Consider the following 20158-nt stretch of genomic DNA (forward strand, 5'->3'; position numbering starts at 1 on the left):
TTTGGAGTACTTCTTCCATAACTGAGTTGCATTATTTCAAAACTCTAAGATGGGTATTGTACCTTGGTCTCCCGAGGCAAAGCTAGGTCTTGGTGACAACGAATAATTCCCTGGGCGGGCGGGCGTGGAGCTAGACGCACTGCTCTTTCCTCCGTGGCTACTGTTTCCATTAGCAGCATCTGTGGTACAAAAGAGGAGCCACTCAGAACAGAGTCTGGGCGGGACACTGCTTTCTGTGATGCTGCAATTGTACGACAAACCACACACACTAGGACTCAAAGACATCCCACTGATGGGACAGCTCAGCTGCGCAAAGCCAACTACAACCATCAGAGTAGTACCTTCAGTAACATGAACTATCATCCCAAATAATTTTCTAGGACCCTAAACGATCTTTTTTATTTAGTTAGTTTTTTGGCTGTGAGGCATGTGGGATCTTAGTTCCACAACCATGGATGGAACCCATGCCTCTGCAGTAGAAGTGCAGAGTCTTAACCATTGAACCGCCAGAGAAGTTCCCCCAAGAGATCTTTTAGAATCATTTTCAGTGACATCTTTGGAGATGGTGGGTGGAAATAAAACTTTTAAAAAGACCTTTATCATGGAAATTTTCAAATATATATAGAGAGAATAGTATATGAGCTACATTCCTCCCACCCAGCTTCAACATTTATCAAGGTATGCCCAATCCTGTTTTACTTATACTCCCTATCTCTTCTCCCCCACCCCACATATGCACATATGGGCTCTAGATTATTCTGAAGCAAACTCATTTATCATATCACTTCGTCCATAAATACTTTTGTATGTGTTTCTAAAAGGACTCTTAAAACATAACTGTGATATTGCTTTATACTTAAAATTAACAATAATCAACAATTTCTTAATATTAAATATCCCATCAGTATTTGAATTTCCCCCAGTCATCTCCGAAATGGCTTTTTACAATCCTTATTCAAACTGGGATTCTAAAAATATCCACACATTGAATTTAGTTGCTGCTGCTGCTAAGTCGCTTCAGTCATGTCCGACTCTGTGCAACCCCATAGATGGCAGCCCACCAGGCTCCCTCGCCCCTGGGATTCTCCAGGCAAGAACACTGGAGTGGGTTGCCATTTCCTTTTCCAATGCACGAAAGTGAAAAATGAAAGTGAAGTCGCTCAGTCGTGTCCAACTCTTAGAGACCCCATGGACTGCAGCCTACCAGGCTCCTCCGTACATGGGATTTTCCAGGCAAGAGTACTGGAGTGGGTTGCCATTGCCTTCTCTGGAATTTAGTTGCTCTGTCCCTTAAACCTCTTTTAATCTGTAAGATTCTCCTTTTTGTTTTCTTTTTAATTTTTAGCTTTTCCTTCAAGGCTTTTTACATTAATTTTAATTAGAGTAAAATGTTGTGCTAGTTTCTACTGTTCATCAAAGTGAGTCGGCCATATGTGTACATACATCCTCTCTGTTTTGGATTGCCTTCCCATTTAGGTCAACACAGAGCATTGAGAGGAGCTCCCTATGCTATACAGTAGGTTCTCATTAGTTATCTGTTTTACACACAGTATCAATAGTGCATATATGTTAGTCCCAATCTCCAAATTCCTCCCACTCCCTTGTTTTTTCTTTCTTGCAATTAGTTTGCTGAAAATATAGCAGAATTTCTCATTTTCTGTATTTTGCTGACTGGATATCCATGGTATAATTTGATATCTCCTCTAATTCCTAAACTAATCATCAGATATAGATACTTGCTCAGATTCATTTGATTTTTCTTTTTTTTCTGACAAGAATACCTCCTAAGTATTGTTGTATACTTCCATTAAGAGAGGCACATAATAGCTAGTTTGTTCGCTTCTTGTGATGCTAAGATTCATCAGTGGGTTTAAGAGTTGTTAGCCTAATCCTCAAGTTATATCAGCCTTTCATACTATAGTTTTAGCAACCATGATGATTACCACCAAGATTCATAATTTCATTAATTTTTCCTTTAGCTGTAAAAACTTGGGATTCAGTTTGTTCCAGTCTATAATCTAACCAGAAGACAGATTCTATAAGAACAAAAGTGGTCTGGATAAATTATGATGCCTAACTGTTGGAAAGTTGCCAACAATAATAGGTTCTCTTTCTCATTTTTCTTATACCTCTCTGACCATTTCTTTTTGTTAAACACTGCCATTTTCTAGGGTTCTACCTTTAGCTCACAGCTTGCCTTACTCTACATTTCTCCTTGATTGATATTATTTACTGTGGCATGCTGGTGGGTCAGCTTTACACCATTAGTCCTGCTTTCTCTCTATGACAAATTAAATGACTGTTGAGTGGCTCCATTTGGATGCCTCATCGTTATTCCAAACTCAATACGTCCTAAATTGAACTCGTCATCTCCCGGGGAGACTGCTACCCCTGCTGTATTCCCAATGTCAAGTAACAGAACCAACCACTAGCCCAGAAAGATGGAGATCAACCGAGACCCCTTCTTCCACTTCACGCTCCCATTAATTAGTCGAGTCTGCTCATTTCACATCCTGAGTTCTCCAATCTATCTCCTCCTCCCCTACCGATTTTCACCCTGGTCAAAGACCTCATTATTTCTCACCCAGACTACTGAAAGACCTGCAACTTGTATTGTCATCTCTTTTTTGCTGCCCAAATGATCTAGTCAAGTTAAAAGAAGACTATGTCACTCCCCTGTGCTGTAAGTTATAGAGTAAAATTCATGCTTCTGAGTCTGAACTCCTATGACCTTTCCCTTGTCTGAAAGTGTAGCTGCTCAGTCACGACCAACTCTTTGTGACCCTGTGGACTATAGCCTGCCAGGCTCCTCCATCCATGGGATTTTCCAGGCAAGAATACGGGAGTGAGTTGCCACTTCCTTCTCCAGGGGATCTTCCCAACCCAGGGACTGAACCCAGGTATCCCACACTGCAGGCAGACTCTACCGTCTGCACCACAAGGGAAACTTCCCTTGTCTGCATCATGCTTACTTCCTGCTTGTCCTTGAGTTCTATATTGTATGTTTCTAACAAGTCCAACCTGCCATAAGTTTCTGCAAATGTCATGTTATACTGCTTCTCTCCTTTTCCTTTCAAGCTTTGCTCCCGCTTTCCCCTGAACATGAAATGTCTTTCCCCTGTTCCGCTATACAGTGAACATCTCCTCATAGCTCAAGACTGTGCTCCTCTAAGAACTCATTCTTAATTTCTCCCTAAAAGGCTGTGCTAGATGCCCCTCCTCTAGGAGGTGCTCCCCTTAGGATATTATGTATTTATTGTAACCCTATGGACTGTAGCCCACCAGGCTCCTCTGGCCATGGGATTTTCCAGGCAAGAATACTGGAGTGGGTTGCCAGGCTCTTCTTCAGGGGGTCTTCCAACCAGGGGTCAAATCCATGTCTCATGTCTCCTACATTACAAGTGGGTTCTTTACCAAAGCACCACCCAGGAATTCCACCCTCTATTTACTGCAGTATACTGAAAACATCTCACAGGTCAATCTCCTCTACAAGGTTACAAGCACATTAGAAGTCAGGGATTGAGCATATTTATCTTAGTATCCCCAGTTCCTCATCATAGAAATGTATATTGAACAGAATCAATCTGTTTTGTCTCCCCTGTGTGCCAAATGTCCATTGACTCTTTCGGATCTAACAGAGAAAATGCAAAGCTTTATATAATAATGTGCTATTGTAGACAGCCCCACTTTTGCCTTCAGCTGGCAAAGAAGGAGCTTCTGTTTTCTTCTACCAGATTGCTAATTAAACTTCTCACAAGTCTTTTGTAGACTATGTATTAACCAAAGAAATATAAGTGAGGAAAACATCACCTGCAGCAAAAGTCTTCCCTACAACCTGCAAAGACAAAGCCAGTGGCTTCACAACATTCTTATTCCGGGTCAGGTCCTGAGCTCCACTTAAATTGATTGCAGAATTAGCTGGACTGAGAACCGGTGAATCTTTAAAATGAAAGAGGTTGTTCAAATTAGAAACTAGTTATATACTCGGGAAGGAAGTTAATTCAACAAGAGTGAGCCGAGAGAGAGTAGACTGTAGAATTACAGTTATCCCTTGATCTATTTTAAGAAAGTCCATTTTGCTGTACACCAGTTTTATTTTCTTTTTATGTATTTAACAAACACTCCCTAACAGGTACAATGTGCTGGGTGATAGTCTAAGCACCTTAAATATATCAATTCACCTAATTCCTATATGAACTCAATGAGGCTGTTACTATTACTTTAGATAGTGGTAGCCATTTAACTTGGTCAAAGTCACATGACGTGGCATCGAAGATATGATCATGTGTCATACTAAAAATGTCTCTACAGTTTCCTTCAAAGTCATATTTTTATGAGATATATTTATCTCTATCCAGATAAGTTTATCATTTAAAAAGTATTATGCAAGCTAAGTCATTGTAATGTTGGAAAAACAACTTGCCTTTGAAGAAAACTTGTGTTAATATTTGGAAATAAACTAGAATTTCTACCTATGTAATACCAGGGACATCCAAAAAAAAATCCCAATTTGGATTCACAAAATAATTCAACATGGAAAAATCAAATGCCATTTCAGAGGCAGGCTATGTGAGAGATAAAGACTCCAGCCAACTAGAGTTTTCTGAAATGAATATAACAGACCCCAAGTTCCTGACTCTATGGGCTTCCCCAGTAGCTCAGTGGGTAAAGAAAAAAAAAGTGAAAGTGTTATTCGCTCAGTTGTGTATTCGCTCAGTCATGTCCGACTCTTTGTGACCCCATGCACTGTAGCCAGCCAGGCTCCTCTGTCTATGGAATTGTCCAGGCAAGAATACTGGAATGGGTTGCCATTCCCTTTTCCAAGAGATCTTCCTGATCCAGAGGTCAAACCCAAGTCTTTTGCTTGGCAGGTAGATTCTCTACCATCTGAGCCACAAGGGACCTGCATTTCAGTAGACACAGGAGGCATGGGTTTGATCCCTGGGTTGGGAAGATCTCCTAGAGGAGGAAATGTCAACCCACTCCAGTATTCTTGCCTGGAAAATCCCATGGACAGAGGAGCCTGGTGGACTATAGTCCACAGGGTCGCAAAGAGCTGGACACAAGGGAGCAACTAAGTGGGAGTGTGAAGTCCCTGACTACACCAGCAGAACAGTGTAATCAGGTAACATAGGAATGGGTCAGAGGAACTACTAAAACTCTGAGAGTTTAAAAAACAAAGTGTTCTGAAGAGCAGGATTCTGATGATACTACATTAGAAATTATATAAAAAATTAATGCTCATACCACAATGTGATTCCTGATACATCTAACCAGTGCATAAGAACTCAAAAGACTGAAATGGTCCCCTGCTGGCTCAGGAGAGTTCATATTCCTCTCTGCAGGTCAAACTTACACCATGGAGTGATTTTAATGCCTACAGGAAGAACAGAAGCCAGCAACTGCACACACAACATTATAAAGTCTCAGGAAACTGAAGACAGCCCAAGGTTTTCAGGTACTAACAGAGAACCGTAACTACAGGAGTCCCAGGTAACTATGCCATGTCTCTATACAGGTTGGTCATTATGTTTCAGGCCACAAATATATTGTTTGGTGCAAGATTCGTTGTTTCCTAGTTTACACTTAGAATTTTAGCATATTTCTAACAGTCCAGATAAGCATACAGGTGAAATCTGGTTAATAAATTTTAAGTGGTGGTAATTTTTTCAAGTCAGTGAATTCAGATAAGCACAGACCATCAGGTACAAAATGAATGTACAGAAATATGCACAAGAATAAAGAAACTGACTAATAAAAGCTCTTCCTATCACCATATATAGAAATTAACCAGAAATGGATTATAGATCTAAATGTAAGATAAGAGCTAAAACTGTAACACTCTTAGAAGAAAACACAGGAGTAAATCTTCATGGTCTTGGCTGAGGCAGTCATTTTTGAATGTGACACCAAAAGTGCAAGCAACAAAAGAAAAAATAGATGAATTGGACTCCATCAAGATACAATAATGTTGTGCTTCAAGAGACACCATGGAGAGACCATTGAGAGACACCACCAAGAGAACAAAGAGACAACTCAGGCGAAATATTTGCAACTCATATATGGTAAAGGACTTGTATCTAGAATGTATAAAGAACTCTTACAATTCAATAATAGAGAGACAAATAACCCAACTAAAAAATGGGCAAGTTGTTTGGAATAGACATTTCTCCAAAAGAAGATATACAGGTAGCCAATTAGCACATGAAAATATACTCAATATGATTAGTCATTGGAAAAACACAAGTCAAAACCATACTACCAACATACACTAGGATGGCTAAAACAAAGTGGAACACAACACAGCAAAATAATATTAAGTACTGACAAGGATATGGAGAAACTGGGACCTTCACACGTTGCTGGTAGGAATGTAGTATGGTGCAGCCACTTTGGAAAAAATTTCTCAGGGACTTCCCTGGTGGTCCAGTGGCTAAGCCTCCATGCTCCCAAGGGCAGGGGACCTGTGTTCGATCCCTGGTCAGGGAGTTAGATCCCACACGCTGCAACTAAGAGTTCACATGCTGCAACTAAAGATCCTGCATGCCACAACTAAGACCTGATGCAGACAAATAAATGAAAATAAAAATATATACATTAAAAAAAAGAAAACAGTTCCTCAAATGGGTATGCATAGAGCTATGACCCAGCAATTCCACTCCTAGGTATAAAATGAGAGTGAAGTAAAAACATATGCCCATGCAAAAATCTGTACACAAATGTTCATAGCAGCATTATTTACAACAGCCCCAAAGTAGAAAGTCAAGTGGGCCTTAGAAAGCATCACTACGAGCAAAGTTAGTGGAGGTGATGGAATTCCAGTTGAGCTATTTCGAATCCTGAAAGATGATGCTGTGAAAGTGCTGCACTCAATATGCCAGCAAATTTGGAAAACTCAGCAGTGGCCACAGGATTGGAAAAGGTCAGTTTTCATTCCACTCCCAAAGAAAGGCAATGCCAAAGAATGCTCAAACTACCACACAATTGCACTCATCTCACACGCTAGTAAAGTAATGCTCAAAATTCTCCAAGTCAGGCTTCAGAAATACATGAAGCGTGAACTTCCAGATGTTCAAGCTGATTTTAGAAAAGGCAGAGGAACCAGAAATCAAATTGCCAACATCCGCTGGATCATCGAAAAAGCAAGAGAGTTCCAGAAAAACATCTATTTCTGCTTTATTGACTATGCCAAAGCCTTTGACTGTGTGAATCACAATAGACTGTGTGAATCACAATAAACTGTGGAAAATTCTGAAAGAGATGGGAATACCAGACCACCTGACCTGCCTCTTGAGAAACCAATATGCAGGTCAGGAAGCAACAGTTAGAATTGGACATGGAACAACAGACTGGTTCCAAATTGGAAAAGGAGTATGTCAAGACTATATATTGTCACCCTGCTTATTTAACTTATATGCAAAGTACATCATGAGAAACGCTGGACTGGAAGAAGCACAAGCTGGAATCAAGATTGCCGGGAGAAATATCAATAACCTCAGATGTGCAGATGACACCACCCTTATGGCTGAAAGTGAAGAGGAACTAAAAAGCCTCTTGATGAGAGTGAAAGAGGAGAGTGAAAAAGTTGGCTTAAAGCTCAACATTCAGAAAATGAAGATCATGGCATCTGGTCCCATCACTTCATGGGAAATAGATGGGGAAACAGTGGAAACAGTGGCAGACTATTTTTTTGGGCTCCAAAATCACTGCAGATGGTGACTGCAGCCATGAAATTAAAAGACGCTTACTCCTTGGAAGAAAAGTTATGACCAACCCAGATAGCATATTGAAAAGCAGAGACATTACTTTGCCAACAAATGTCTGTCTAGTCAAGGCTATGGTTTTTCCAGTAGTCATGTATGGATGCAAGAGTTGGACTGTGAAGAAAACTGAGCGCCGAAGAATTGATGCTTTTGAACTGTGGTGTTGGAGAAGACTCTTGAGAGTCCCTTGGACTGCAAGGAGATCTAACCAGTCCATTCCGAAGGAGATCAGCCCTGGGTGTTCTTTGGAAGGAATGATGCTAAAGCTGAAACTCCAGTACTTTGGCCACCTCATGTGAAGAGTTGACTCATTGAAAAAGATCCTGATGCTTGGAGGGATTGGGGGCAGGAGGAGAAGGGGACGACCGAGGATGAGATGGCTGGATGGCATCACTGACTTGATGGATGTGAGTTTGAGTGAACTCTGGGAGTTGGTGATGGACAGGGAGGCCTGGCGTGCAGCGATTCATGGGGTCACAAAGAGTCAGGCATGACTGAGCAACTGAACTGAACTGAACAAAGTAGAAAAACCTAAATATCCATCAACTCATAAATTCATAAATAAAATATGGTATATCCATAAAATGGGGATGTTATTCAGCAGCAAAAAGGAATAAAATACTGATATACACTACAACGTGGATGCATCTTAAAAACATGATGTCAAGTGAAGGGAGGCCAGTCACAAAAGGCCACGTGTGTAGGCATATAGTCAGAAAGCAGTTAGGCATTAGATAAGGTCAGAGTGAACATGAATCATTTTATATTATTCCCTACTCTTTACCATCTTGCCCATGCTTGTATTCTTGAACTTATCAGGTATTGGCATGTTCAGTGTTTAACAGTGGTTTTGATCAACTGGGAGCAGCCCCAATGTCCAAAATTCAATAGCCTTTGTGATCTTACTCAGAGGTGAAGCTGAACTGTAGGCTGTTGTACAGAAACTGGTGCTTACACATTGAGTAAACAGCTGATCACCTGGCCCAATTGTCATTAAGACCCGATTATCTTTACCCGTGAACTTGTAAACATGGGAGCATTTGAACACTTGGAAAAATCCTTGAGCAAGTCACAGCTCTGCTCTCTGTGTTGTTGGATTTTGTAAGATCCTGTTTCGCTCTTCAGGTCATGAGCTCCTTGATGGCATTCCCAGCACAAGGTCTGCCACATCATGGCTAAAGAAACAGAGTGAAAAAAAGCCGCAACAACTTCCTTATCCTCTTTATGCAATAGCTCAATCTGTTAGCCCAAGATCACGGGGGGGAAAATTTTTTTTTTTAAAGGGAGTCATTTAAGTAGCAAGTAGAAAGACTTTGGATTCTGATTTTGTCAATTACTTTTTTTTTTTTGCCAAATAATTAACCTTTTCTGAGATTCTGTTTTGTGATTGGCAAAATGATCCTAAAACCTGCCTCACTGTAGCAATTAACATGTTTAGCAAGTACCTAGAACACAGCAGATATTCAAGAAATACTTGTCTTGCTCAGTCTTATTAAGGGGCTTCCAGATGCTTGAGACTTTAAACCTTTACAAGCCCTTTTTTTGCCCTTGGTACCTGTATTAAACTTAGACCGTGTAGGTTTCCCTGGTGGTCCAGTGGCTACGACTCTGAAGTCCCAATGCAGGGGGCCCAGGTTCGATCCTTGATCAGGGAACTAGATCCCACATGTCACTGCAACTAAGACTTGTTGCAACCAAATAAATATTTAAACATAGACTACATAATTTGCTTCTTTCCTGGGGATAGTACTCTGAACCTATTTTCACATTCACACTGGCAATTAGAGTAATATTCTTCTAATAAGACACAATATTTTCACTAATGCACGCTGAGGCTGCGTCATTTATGTCAGTCATATTTTACTTCTGACTTAATGAGACTAGCACTTAATTAAAACACAATCCTTTGCTCATGTCAGCAGCACATATACTAAAGCTGGAACAATACAGAGAAGGTTAGAATGGCCCCTCTCAAGGATGACACACAAATTTGCGAAGCATTCCATTTTGGAGCTTTTTAATATCTTCAGTGTCTACTTAGCTTCTTGAACATACGAGATATGTTTAATAACTGTTTTGATGTCCTTTTCTGCTAATTCTGACACCTCTGACAGTTTCGGGTTGGTTTTGATGGATTAATGAGTCTCAATATTAATCGTGTTTCTCTGCCTCTTACAATAGGCTTCGCAGGTGGCTCAGAGGTAAAGAATTTCACCTGCCAATGCAGGAGGTTCTGGTTCTGGTTTCATCCCTAGGTTGGGAAGATCCTCGAGGAGAAAATGGTAGCCCACTGCAGTATTCTTGCCTGAAGAATCCCATGGACAGAGGAACCTGGCGGGTTACAGTCCATAGGCTCACAAAAAGTTGGACACGTCTGAGCCTGCACACACTCATGGGAATTGTATAAGTTCAAGGTGTACAGCATTTGACTTACATACATCATGAAATGATTATCACAAGAAGTTTAATGAACAGTCATCATCTCATATAGATACAAAATAAAAGAAAAAGAAAAAATTTTTCCTTGCGATGAGAACTCTTAGGATTTATTGTCTTGACAACTTTCATATACATTATACAGCGCTATTAATTATCTTTATCATATTGTATGTTATATCCCTAGTACTTATTTATCTTATAATTGGAAGTTTGTCTATAAATATTCTTGAGCTTTATTCTGGAATACAGTTGAATTGCATGTGTGCATGCTAAGTCACTTCAGTCATGTCCAACTCTGCAACAGTATGGACTGTAGCCCACCAGACTCCTTTTGTCCATGGGATTCTCCAGGCAAGAATACTAGAGTGATTGGGTAAGATACGTATTCCTACTTTGTTCCCCATCTATAAAAACAGGCAAATGACCTACGCTTGTCATCAGCTCTCCATGACTATCAGGAAGGCAGCCCACTGTTCTTGGCGTGACTCCCACTCTAATAAATTCTATTTTTCTTTTTTTTTTAATTAAAAAAAAATTAAAAGAATACTGGAGTGGGTTGCCATGCCCTCCTCCAGACAGTTAAATTGCTTGGAAACAATTTGATCCTTTTGGATTTTGTTTTTCGATATTTTTAGGCTATTTTGAAGTAGTGCTCAATCTAGAATTAAGTATTCTTCATGACTGAGACAAGACTTTCTCAAGTACTCCATCCAATGCCTGATAAATTGTGAGGTTTTCCCACCTAGCTGGTTGGAACAGCCCTTATTCCTGGCCCTGTGTGAATGTTCCCTCCCACTCTTCTGGATGGAACTTTTTACCAGCCTTGATGTTGTTCAGTCACTCAGTCTCATCTGAACTTACACAATGCCCATGAGTGTCTGCGGTCATGTACACTCACTACATGCCAACCACTCAACTGAGGATTTTCTAAAGTAATCCTAACAACACTGTGGAGTGGCTGTAGTTCACACTTCTGTTCGGCAGATGAGGAACTAGACTTAGAAAGATTAAGTGTTCTCAGTGTCTGCCACACAGCAATAGATACACATGGAACTTAAACCCGAATGGGCGAATTCCAAAGGGTACATTTGTAGCACCAAAATATTTAAATAAATGAGTGGGGATAAAAGAAGAATTTGCTTTAAATTTTTTAACCCATTTCTCAAAGAACTGGATAGATCTCATGTTGTTCAGTCACCGTCATGTCCAACTCTCTGCTACCTCATGGACTGCAGCACACCAGATGTCCCTGTCCTTCACCATTTCCCGGAGTTTGTTCAAGCTCACGTTCACTGAGTTGGTGATGCCATGCAACCATCTCATCCTCTGTCATCCCCTTCTCCTGCTTTCAATTTTTCCGAGCATCAGAGTCTTTTCCAATGAGTCGGCTCTTTGCATCAGGTAGCCAAAGTATTGGAGATTCAGCTTGAGCATGAGTCTGTCCAGTGAATATTCAGGACTGATTTCCTTTAGGATTGACTGGTTCGATCTCCTTGCAGTCCAAGGGACTCTCAAGAGTCTTCTCCAGCGCCACAGTTCAAAAGTATCAATTCTTCGCTTTATGGTCCAACTCTTACAGTCACACATGACTACTGGAGAAACCATAGCTTTGACTATACAGCCTTGAGTAGTTTCCAAATATGCATGCATCAACTGACCCTATACTGAACATTTCAGGGAAGTTTTCGCACGGTGCTGGGGATCTCTCTGTGCAGCTGTCTGCCTTCTGGTACTTGGTCCAGTGAACTTTACCTGCTTTGGTTCCTTCCACTCAATTTAGGGGACCACTGGGCTCCACCACAGTTCCCCCTCTCTGGATCACGGACTGGAAACTGGCAGGTAAGCTGGGGCAATGCTAAGACTCACATTATTTGCTTCCTATTGCTCAGAATCAATGTCGTTTGTTGCCCGAAGGACAGTGTCCTAACAACTGTTTTTCATGTAGTTTTGTCTTTTTTCCTGGTTGTTTCAGGTGGTATGATAAACTTAGTCCCTTTTAATGCATTTTGGCCAAAAGTGGATATAGAATTGATCTTTACAGATTTTTATGGGGGAGATGCTTTTTTAAATTGGAGTATAATCGCTTTACAATGTGTAGATCCTGCAGTATGACAAAGTGAATTAGCTATAATATACACATATCCCCTCCTTCTTGAGCCTCCCTCGCCCCTCCCCACCCCACCCCTCTAGGTCGTCACAGAGCACCAAGCTGCGCCCCCTGTGCTATACGGCAGCTTTCCATTGGCTGTCTATGTTACACACGGTGGTGTATATATGTCAATGCTACTCTCTCAGTTCATCCCAGCCTCTCCTTCCCTGTCTGTGTCCACAAGTGTTCTCTACACCTGCGTCTCTATTCCTGCCCTGCAAATAGGTTCATTAATACCATTTTCCTAGATTCCATATATATGCATTAGTATATGATATTTGCTTTTCTCTTTCTGACTTGCTTCCTGGGCATGATTCATCCACATGGTTCATCCACATCACTACAAATTACCCAATTTTGTTTCTTTTCTTCATGGATTTTTCAACCTTAGTCCTCCCCTCTCATCTTCCCATTCCTCTTGCCTTTTACTCTGTTCTTGAAATTTGAGGTAATTTATGAACATTATAAAGAATTCGAGGTAATATCATCTTTGTATAACCCAGCAACTGCCTAATAAAATTGTCAATAGTGAGCAGAGAAAGTTCAAATTCTGGTTTTGTTACCTTCTAACTAACTGTAACTTAGATGCATATATGTTAGGTTCTGGTCTTTATTCCTACACAGAATGCTGAAGAAAGATCAGTGAAAACCAGATCTTTCTACTGACCTATACATTCGACTTCATCCTGAGAATTTCTAGTGCTTAATTATGAAAAATATAAAGGAAAACTCAGAAATAGAAACAAACATGTTAAAATATCACTTCTTGAAATACCATATGCCATCCCTTATATGTGGAATCTAAAAGGAAATGATACAAATGAACTTACAAAACAGAAAGAGACTCACAGAAAACGAACTAATGGTTACCAAAGGGAAGGGACAGTTAGGGAGTTTGGGAAGGTCATATACACTGCTATATTTTAAATGGATAATAGGCAAGGACCTATTGTATAGCACATGGAACTCTATTCAATGTTATGTGCCATCTGGATGGGAGCAGGGTTTAGGAGAGAATAGATAAATGTATATGTGTGGCTGAGTCCTTTTGCTGTGCATCTGAAACTATCATAACATTGTGTGTCAATTAATTGGCTATACTCCAGTATTTTTTCCATGCTGTAACAAAAATACCTATAGAGGTTAATATTTTTAAAAAATAATTTTATTTATTTATTGATGTTTGCCTGTGCTGGGTCTTTGTTGCTGCATGGGGCTTTCTCTAGTTGCGGTGAGCAGGGGCTACTCTCTAGTTGTGGTGGGTGGGCTTCTCATTGCAGTGGCTTCTCTTGCTGCAGAGCACAGGCTCTCGGGCACACGGGCTTCAGCGGCTGCGGCACGTGGGCTCAGAAGTTGCGGCTCCAGGCTCTAGAGCACAGGCTCGATAGTTGTAGTGCCTGGGATTAGTTGGTCCATGGCATGTGGGATCTTCCTAGCCAGAGATCAAAACCATGTTTCCTACATTGGCAGGTGGATTTTTTAACACAGCCACCATGGAAGCCCTAATATTTTTTTTTTTTAACCTTAATAGGATTATTTCGTATGTGGTTGGACAGTGTCCTAATTTTTTTTTCACATCTTTGTCCTATGAATATGCTATGATTTCTTTGTTTCTATATTAAAAGAGTGCTTCTTTTCTGTTCATCTTAAGGATAACTGCAATGAATATCTTGAGTGTCCTTTTAGGTTATTTTCTTGGCTAAGGCCTCTGAAGTGAGATTACTAGAGTAGAGGATATAAATATTTTTAATGGTCTTGTTATATATTGCCAAATTGCTTTCTTAAAAGGTCATATTGAGGCTTCCCTGGTGGCTCAGTAGTAAAAAATCCGCCCACCAATGGAAGAGACATGGGTTTGATCCCTGGGTCGGGAAGATCACACTTGCCTCAGAGTTAAGTCCATGTAACACAGCTATTGAGCCTGTGCTCTCGAGCCTGGCAGCTGCAACTGCTGAAAGCCTGTGAGCCCCAGAGCCTGTGCTCCGAAATAAGAGAAGCCACTGAAATGAGAAGCCTGTGCACCACAGCTAGACAGTTATCCCCATTCTCCAAAACAAGAGAAAAGCCCTCTCAGCAACGAAGATGGAGCACAGCCACACAAAAAATTATACATAAAAAAAGAAGTCATATTTCTGTCTACCTCCATCAGCCTGAGATTGTCAGTCTTATATGCTTGCCAGCACTGTATATTATCACTTAAGATGGGATATTGTGGTTAATAGAACTGATGAATGACTTTTCATTGTCATGATTTGCAGTTTCTTTATTTCTACAAAGTGCACCATTCCTCCTTATACTTGCTTAAGAGTTTCATTTTCTCTTTTGTGAGCAAGAGTCTCAAAAGCACTACAGCCCTGTCTCAGAGGAGTTTGGTCGTTGACTTTCTTCACTCTCCCTCCCATTCACTCTTTGGATATTTATTGAGCTGCTTCAGGAGGCCAGATATGATGCCAGGCTCTGGGGATAGAATAGGGGAAGAAGGCAAAGATACAATCCCTGCCCAGGGAAAAGCCCATGTGTTCCCGCTATCTAGTTAGGAGTGGGCAGATTTGCCAGCCCAAGGGTTCCACCACACGTGGAAAAAGGAGACTGTGTTTTGGTAAAGGGATAATTTGAATATTCATGAGGAACTAAGCTTAGAAAAACCTGCGAGAGGAACTTTGCTTAGTCTGACCTTAAGGAAGTTTAGTGGCTAACAGACAAATTGAAAGAGGAAAGGTACGCTTAAATGATACAGCACTTTTGGTCTCTACATTTAAGATACTACAATATCTCCTTAAAGCTTGACACTTCTGCTTGCTGCATTTAGATTCTTCAGTGACCCGGAACTGATTTTTGTGGATAGAGGACAGTAGGGGTCCAGTTTCTATTTTTTTCCACATGGGATACCCAACTTCTGAGCATCATTTGTTGAATGGAAAGGTTCTGCTGATCTGCAAGTCACTCTGTTAAGTAGAAAACACCCACATGTCCTAGGAATCTGTTTGGGGACTTTCTAATCTGTTTTGCTGCTCTTTGTCTATCCCTGCACCAACTCCATGCTGTCTTTATTAGGAAAGCTTCATGAGGTTGATATATGATAGGGCCAGTCCTTTCATTTGTTATTGTTCTCACTTCTTTAATACAGAAGCACAATCACTTCTTAGCCTTTTGGCTAAGATTAAGTGTAGTATCTGTCCTTATAAGTTTAATACATAAGCATAAGACAGTAAGGGGTTTACATTACTTTGAGCCATCAGTTGCTCATCTACAGGAAAACCCCGTTTCATGGACTGTGCATTCGTCTCCAATAACAGGGCTACCTTCTCCACTAGGCAGAGAAGGCACAGTGCCTCAGGTCCATTAACACTTTTAGGTGTTCATGAGAATGTTTTAATTTCTTTTAAAATTAGAAGAAAAAGATGAACTTTTGGTCAAAGAAAGTGTCTTAACATTTAATGTTAATATATTCATCTTTGGGGCTTCCCAGGTGGCACTAGTGGTAAAGAACCCACCTGCCAATGCAGGAGACATAAGAGTTGCAATTCGATCCCTGGGTCGGGAAGCTTCCCCTGGAGGACGACATGGCAACCCACTGCAGAATTCTTGCCTGAAGAATTCTTGCCTGAAGAATTCCATGGACAGAGGAGCCTGGCGGGCTACAGGCCACAGGGTCACAAAGAGTCGGATACAACTGAAGTGACTTGACACACACACGGCACTCAGGCATAGTCATCTTTATATTAATACCAATGCAGCCATAAAATAGAACTTTAAATACTTTAGGCAAATGTAGCCAGGGCCTAAGACAGTCATAGATTCATACCAGGTCCTGCCTAATAGCATCTTCTTAAAAATGACACTATCAGTCCCAGGGGCAGAGCTTAGGTGGCCCATCTCTATCCCAGCTTACAAGCTAATTTTTCCTTCTCATGGTAGAAGAGCATACCATCTTCAGTTGGAAAAAGAGTATGCATGAGCAAATTAACAATCCCACAAATGCTAATTTAAATAAAAATGGAATTTAAAAATATTTATTTCCAGGCATCTGCCAGGTACTAGGGTGTAGAGGGATAAATAAAATGAGCCTACAGTTTCTAGCATATAAAAAAATATAGATGAGGGCTTCTCTGGTGGTCCAGTGGTTAAGATCCACCTTCCAATGCAGAGGACATGGGTTCCATCTCTGGTCCAGGAAGACTCCACATACCGCAGAGCAACTAAGCCCATGCACCACTACTCCCATGCTCCACAACAGGAGAAGCCATTGCGATGAGAAGGCCACACGCCACAGCTAGAGAGCAGCCCCCACTCACCACAACCAGAGAAAGCCCTCTTGCAGTAACAAAGACCCAGTGTAAGCCAAAAATACAGAAATAAAGATTATTTTAAAAAGAATATAGATGGTTAATAAATCACAATAGGGAGAATGGCACACAGTTCAGTTCAGTTTAGTCCCTCAGTAGTTCCAACTCTGTGACCCCATGGACTGCGACACGCCAGTCTTCCCTGTCCATCACCAATTCCCAGAGTCTACTCAAACTCATGTCCATCATATCAATGATGCCATCCAACCATCTGATCCTCTGTCATCCCCTTCTCCTCCCTCCTTCAATCTTTCCCAGTATCAGGGTCTTTTCCAATGAGTCAGTTCTTTGCAACAGGTGGCCAAAGTACTGGAGTTTCAGCTTCACCATCAGTCCTTCCAGTGAACATTCAGGACTGATTTCCTGTAGGATTGACTGGTTGGAACTCCTTGCAGTCCAAGGGACTCTCAAGAGTCTTCCCCAACACCACAGTTCAAAAGCATCAATTCTTCAGCACTCAGCTTTCTTTATAGTCCAACTCTCACATCCATACATGACTACTGGAAAAACCATAGCTTTGACTGAAGTGAAGTGAAGTCGCTTAGACGTGTCCGATTCTTTGCGATTCCATGGACTGTAGCTTACTGGGCTTCATCCATGGGATTTTCCAGGCAAGAATACTGGAGTGGGTTGCCATTTCCTTCTCCAGGGGATCTTCCCAACCCATGGATCAAACCCGGGTCTCCCGCACTGCAGGCAAATGCTTTACCATCTGAGCCACCAGGGAAGCCCTATAGCTTTGACTAGATGGACCTTTGTTGGCAAAATAATGTCTCTGCTTTTTAATATGCTGTCTAGGTTGCTCATAGCTTTTCCTACAAGGAGCAAGCGTCTTTTAATTTCATGGCTGCAGTCACCATCTGCAGTGATTTGGGAGCCCCCAAAAATAAAACCTCTCACTGTTTCCATTGTTTCCCCATCTATCTGCCATGAAGTGATGACACCAGATGCCATGATCTTTGTTTTCTGAATGTTGAGTTTTAAGCCAACTTTTCCACTTTCCTTTCTTCAAGAGACTCTAGTTCTTTGCTTTCTGCCATAAGGGTGGTGTCACCTGCATATCTGAGGTTATTATATTTCTCCTGGCAATCTTGATTCCAGCTTGTGCTTCATCCAACCTGGTATTTCACATGATGTACTTCTCATATAAGTTAAATAAGCAGGGTGACAATATACAGCCTTGACGTACTCCTTTCCCGATTTGAAACCAGTCTGTAGTTTCATGTCCAGTTCTAACTGTTGCTTCTTGACCTGCATACAGATTTTTCAGGAGGCAGGTCAGGTGGTCTGGTATTCCCATCTCTTTCAGAATTTTCCACAGTTTGTTGTGATCCACACAGTCAAAGGCTTTAGCATAGTCAATAAAGCAAAAGTAGATGTTTTTCTGGAATTCTCTTGTTTTTTCAAGGATCCAGCAGATGTTGGCAATTTGATCTCTGGTTCCTCTGCCTTTTCTAAATCCAGCTTGAACATCTGGAAATTCATGGTTCATGTACTGTGGAAGCCTGGCTTGGAGAATTTTGGGCATTACTTTGCTAGTGTGTGAGATGAATCCAATTGTGCAGTAGTTTGAACATTCTTTGGCATTGCCTTTCTTTGGGATTGGAATGAAAACTGACCTTTTCCAGTCCTGTGGTCACTGCTGAGTTTTCCAGATTTGCTGACACTGAGTGCAGCACTTTCACAGCATCATCTTTTAGGATTTGAAATAGCTCACCTGGAATTCCGTCACCTCTACTAGCTTTGTTTGTAGTGATGCTTCCTAAGGCCCACTTGACTTCACATTCCAGGATGTCTGGCTCTAGGTGAGTGATCACACCATCGTGGTTATTGTGGTTTTGGCTCACAAGTACAATAGCAAGGCTGAGTTAATCCTTAGTTGCAAAATAGGTATTGTTATTTTCAGTTTTACAAATGAGAAAATCCAGACACAACTGAGTGGCATCTCCCAAGCCTCAACCAATAAACATTGGGGACAGTATTTGAACACCAGGACTCAGACTCCAAGCCCTGTACAGTTTACTGTTTGGTCAGAAACAGTGCTCATTCTTTAGAAAACACTCAGTAAATTAGACTGGATTCAACCAAGGGAGAAATGTTGCCACTCCAAATGATTTCACCTTTGTCTTTAGAGCAGCTTTTTAATCTCCCTCCCCAGCTTTACTGAGGGATATCTTAACTATCATAAAGCTTACTCAATTCAAGTGGATAGTTCAGTGATTTCTAGTAACTTGACCAAGTGGTGCCACCATCACCATAAACCAGTTTTAGAACATTTTCATCCCCCAACAGGAAACCTCATGCCCACTTTCAGTTAATTTTCATTCCCTCCTTGCCCCAGGCATCCACTAATCTATTTTCTATCTCTTGCAATTTGCCTTTTCTGAACATTTCATATAAATGAAACCATATAATACATGGTCTCTTTTGACTAGTTTCTTTCACTTGGCATAGTGTTTTTGAAGTTCATTCATGATATATGATAGCAGGTATCAGTAGCTTGCTCTTTATTATTGCTGAATGATATTCTATTTTATGGATACACAATGTTGTCTATTTGTTCATGAGTTGATTGACATTTAGCTTGTCTCCAGTTTTCGACTGAATGAACAATGCTGCTATATGAACATTTGTGTGCAAGTTTTTGCAAGAACATGTCCTTATTTCTCCTGGGTAGATGGGGGTAATATTAATATTAATATCTCATTATAGTTTTGATTTGTATTTCCCTAATGACTAATGATGCTGAGCATCTTTCCATGTGATTATTAGCTATTTGTATATGTTCTCTGAAGAAATGTCTGTTCCAAATCTTTTCCCCATGTTTTGATTGGACTGTAATCTTGTTACTGAGTTGTAAGAGTTCTTCATAAATTCTGGATACAAATCCTTTATTAAATATGTGTTTTGCAAGTATCTTTTTCTAGTTTATCACTTATCTTTTCATTTCCTTAATACTGTCTTTTGAAGTGTAAAAGCTTTGAATTTTGAGGAGGTCCATTTTATCAATTTGCCCAGAAATAAATCCTTTTATTTATAATCAATTGATTATTGATAAGTGAAATTCACTGACAAAAAGACAATCTGTTTAACTGGTGATGCTGGAGCAATTGGATATCCACATGTGAACAGGTAAACTTAGATGCTCAACTCACATGACACACAAAAATTAACTCAAAATGACTAATGCAAGAGATAAAACAATTAAACTTTTAGGAAAAAATATGGAAAATTTTGTGTTAGGCAAAGGTTTTTTTCATCTGTTCTTTTTTTCCTCTCCCTCTTTATTTCTGGCTGTACCACACAGCTTCCAGGATCTTATTCTTGAATTCCTGTCCTTATTAAACACAAAACACATACGTGTGTGTGTGTGTGCAGTAAGTGTGTACAATATAGGTAGTAACTATGTAGCCACCTTCAGTCAAAACCATAAAATATTTCACCAGGATTGTTGGCTAAAA

General features: G+C 40.6%; 1 protein-coding gene, 1 non-coding gene and 1 pseudogene across 4 annotated transcripts in view; 2 read left to right on the forward strand and 1 right to left on the reverse strand.

The window, feature by feature from the left end:
- Nucleotides 1–20158, reverse strand: part of GREB1L (GREB1 like retinoic acid receptor coactivator) — a 247693-nt gene that overhangs the window by 66196 nt on the left and 161339 nt on the right. For 2 of the 3 annotated variants that reach the window (XM_060405398.1, XM_060405399.1), the window contains exons 8-9: nucleotides 3811–3939; nucleotides 63–179 (exon numbers count right to left, since the gene is read on the reverse strand). In XM_060405398.1, coding sequence (XP_060261381.1) covers nucleotides 63–179; nucleotides 3811–3939 — 246 coding nt within the window. The remainder of the gene's footprint in view (nucleotides 1–62; nucleotides 180–3810; nucleotides 3940–20158) is intronic. The other variant, XM_027960953.3, reaches the window with a different exon arrangement.
- On the forward strand, nucleotides 9670–9775 carry LOC114110509 (U6 spliceosomal RNA). The gene has a single exon (XR_003586761.1). It is a non-coding gene; the product is annotated as a U6 spliceosomal RNA (small nuclear RNA).
- LOC114110492 (U2 spliceosomal RNA) lies at nucleotides 15486–15658 on the forward strand (annotated as a pseudogene).

The sequence above is a fragment of the Ovis aries genome, chromosome 23, assembly GCF_016772045.2.
Source record: "Ovis aries strain OAR_USU_Benz2616 breed Rambouillet chromosome 23, ARS-UI_Ramb_v3.0, whole genome shotgun sequence".
Lineage (NCBI taxonomy): Eukaryota > Metazoa > Chordata > Mammalia > Artiodactyla > Bovidae > Ovis > Ovis aries.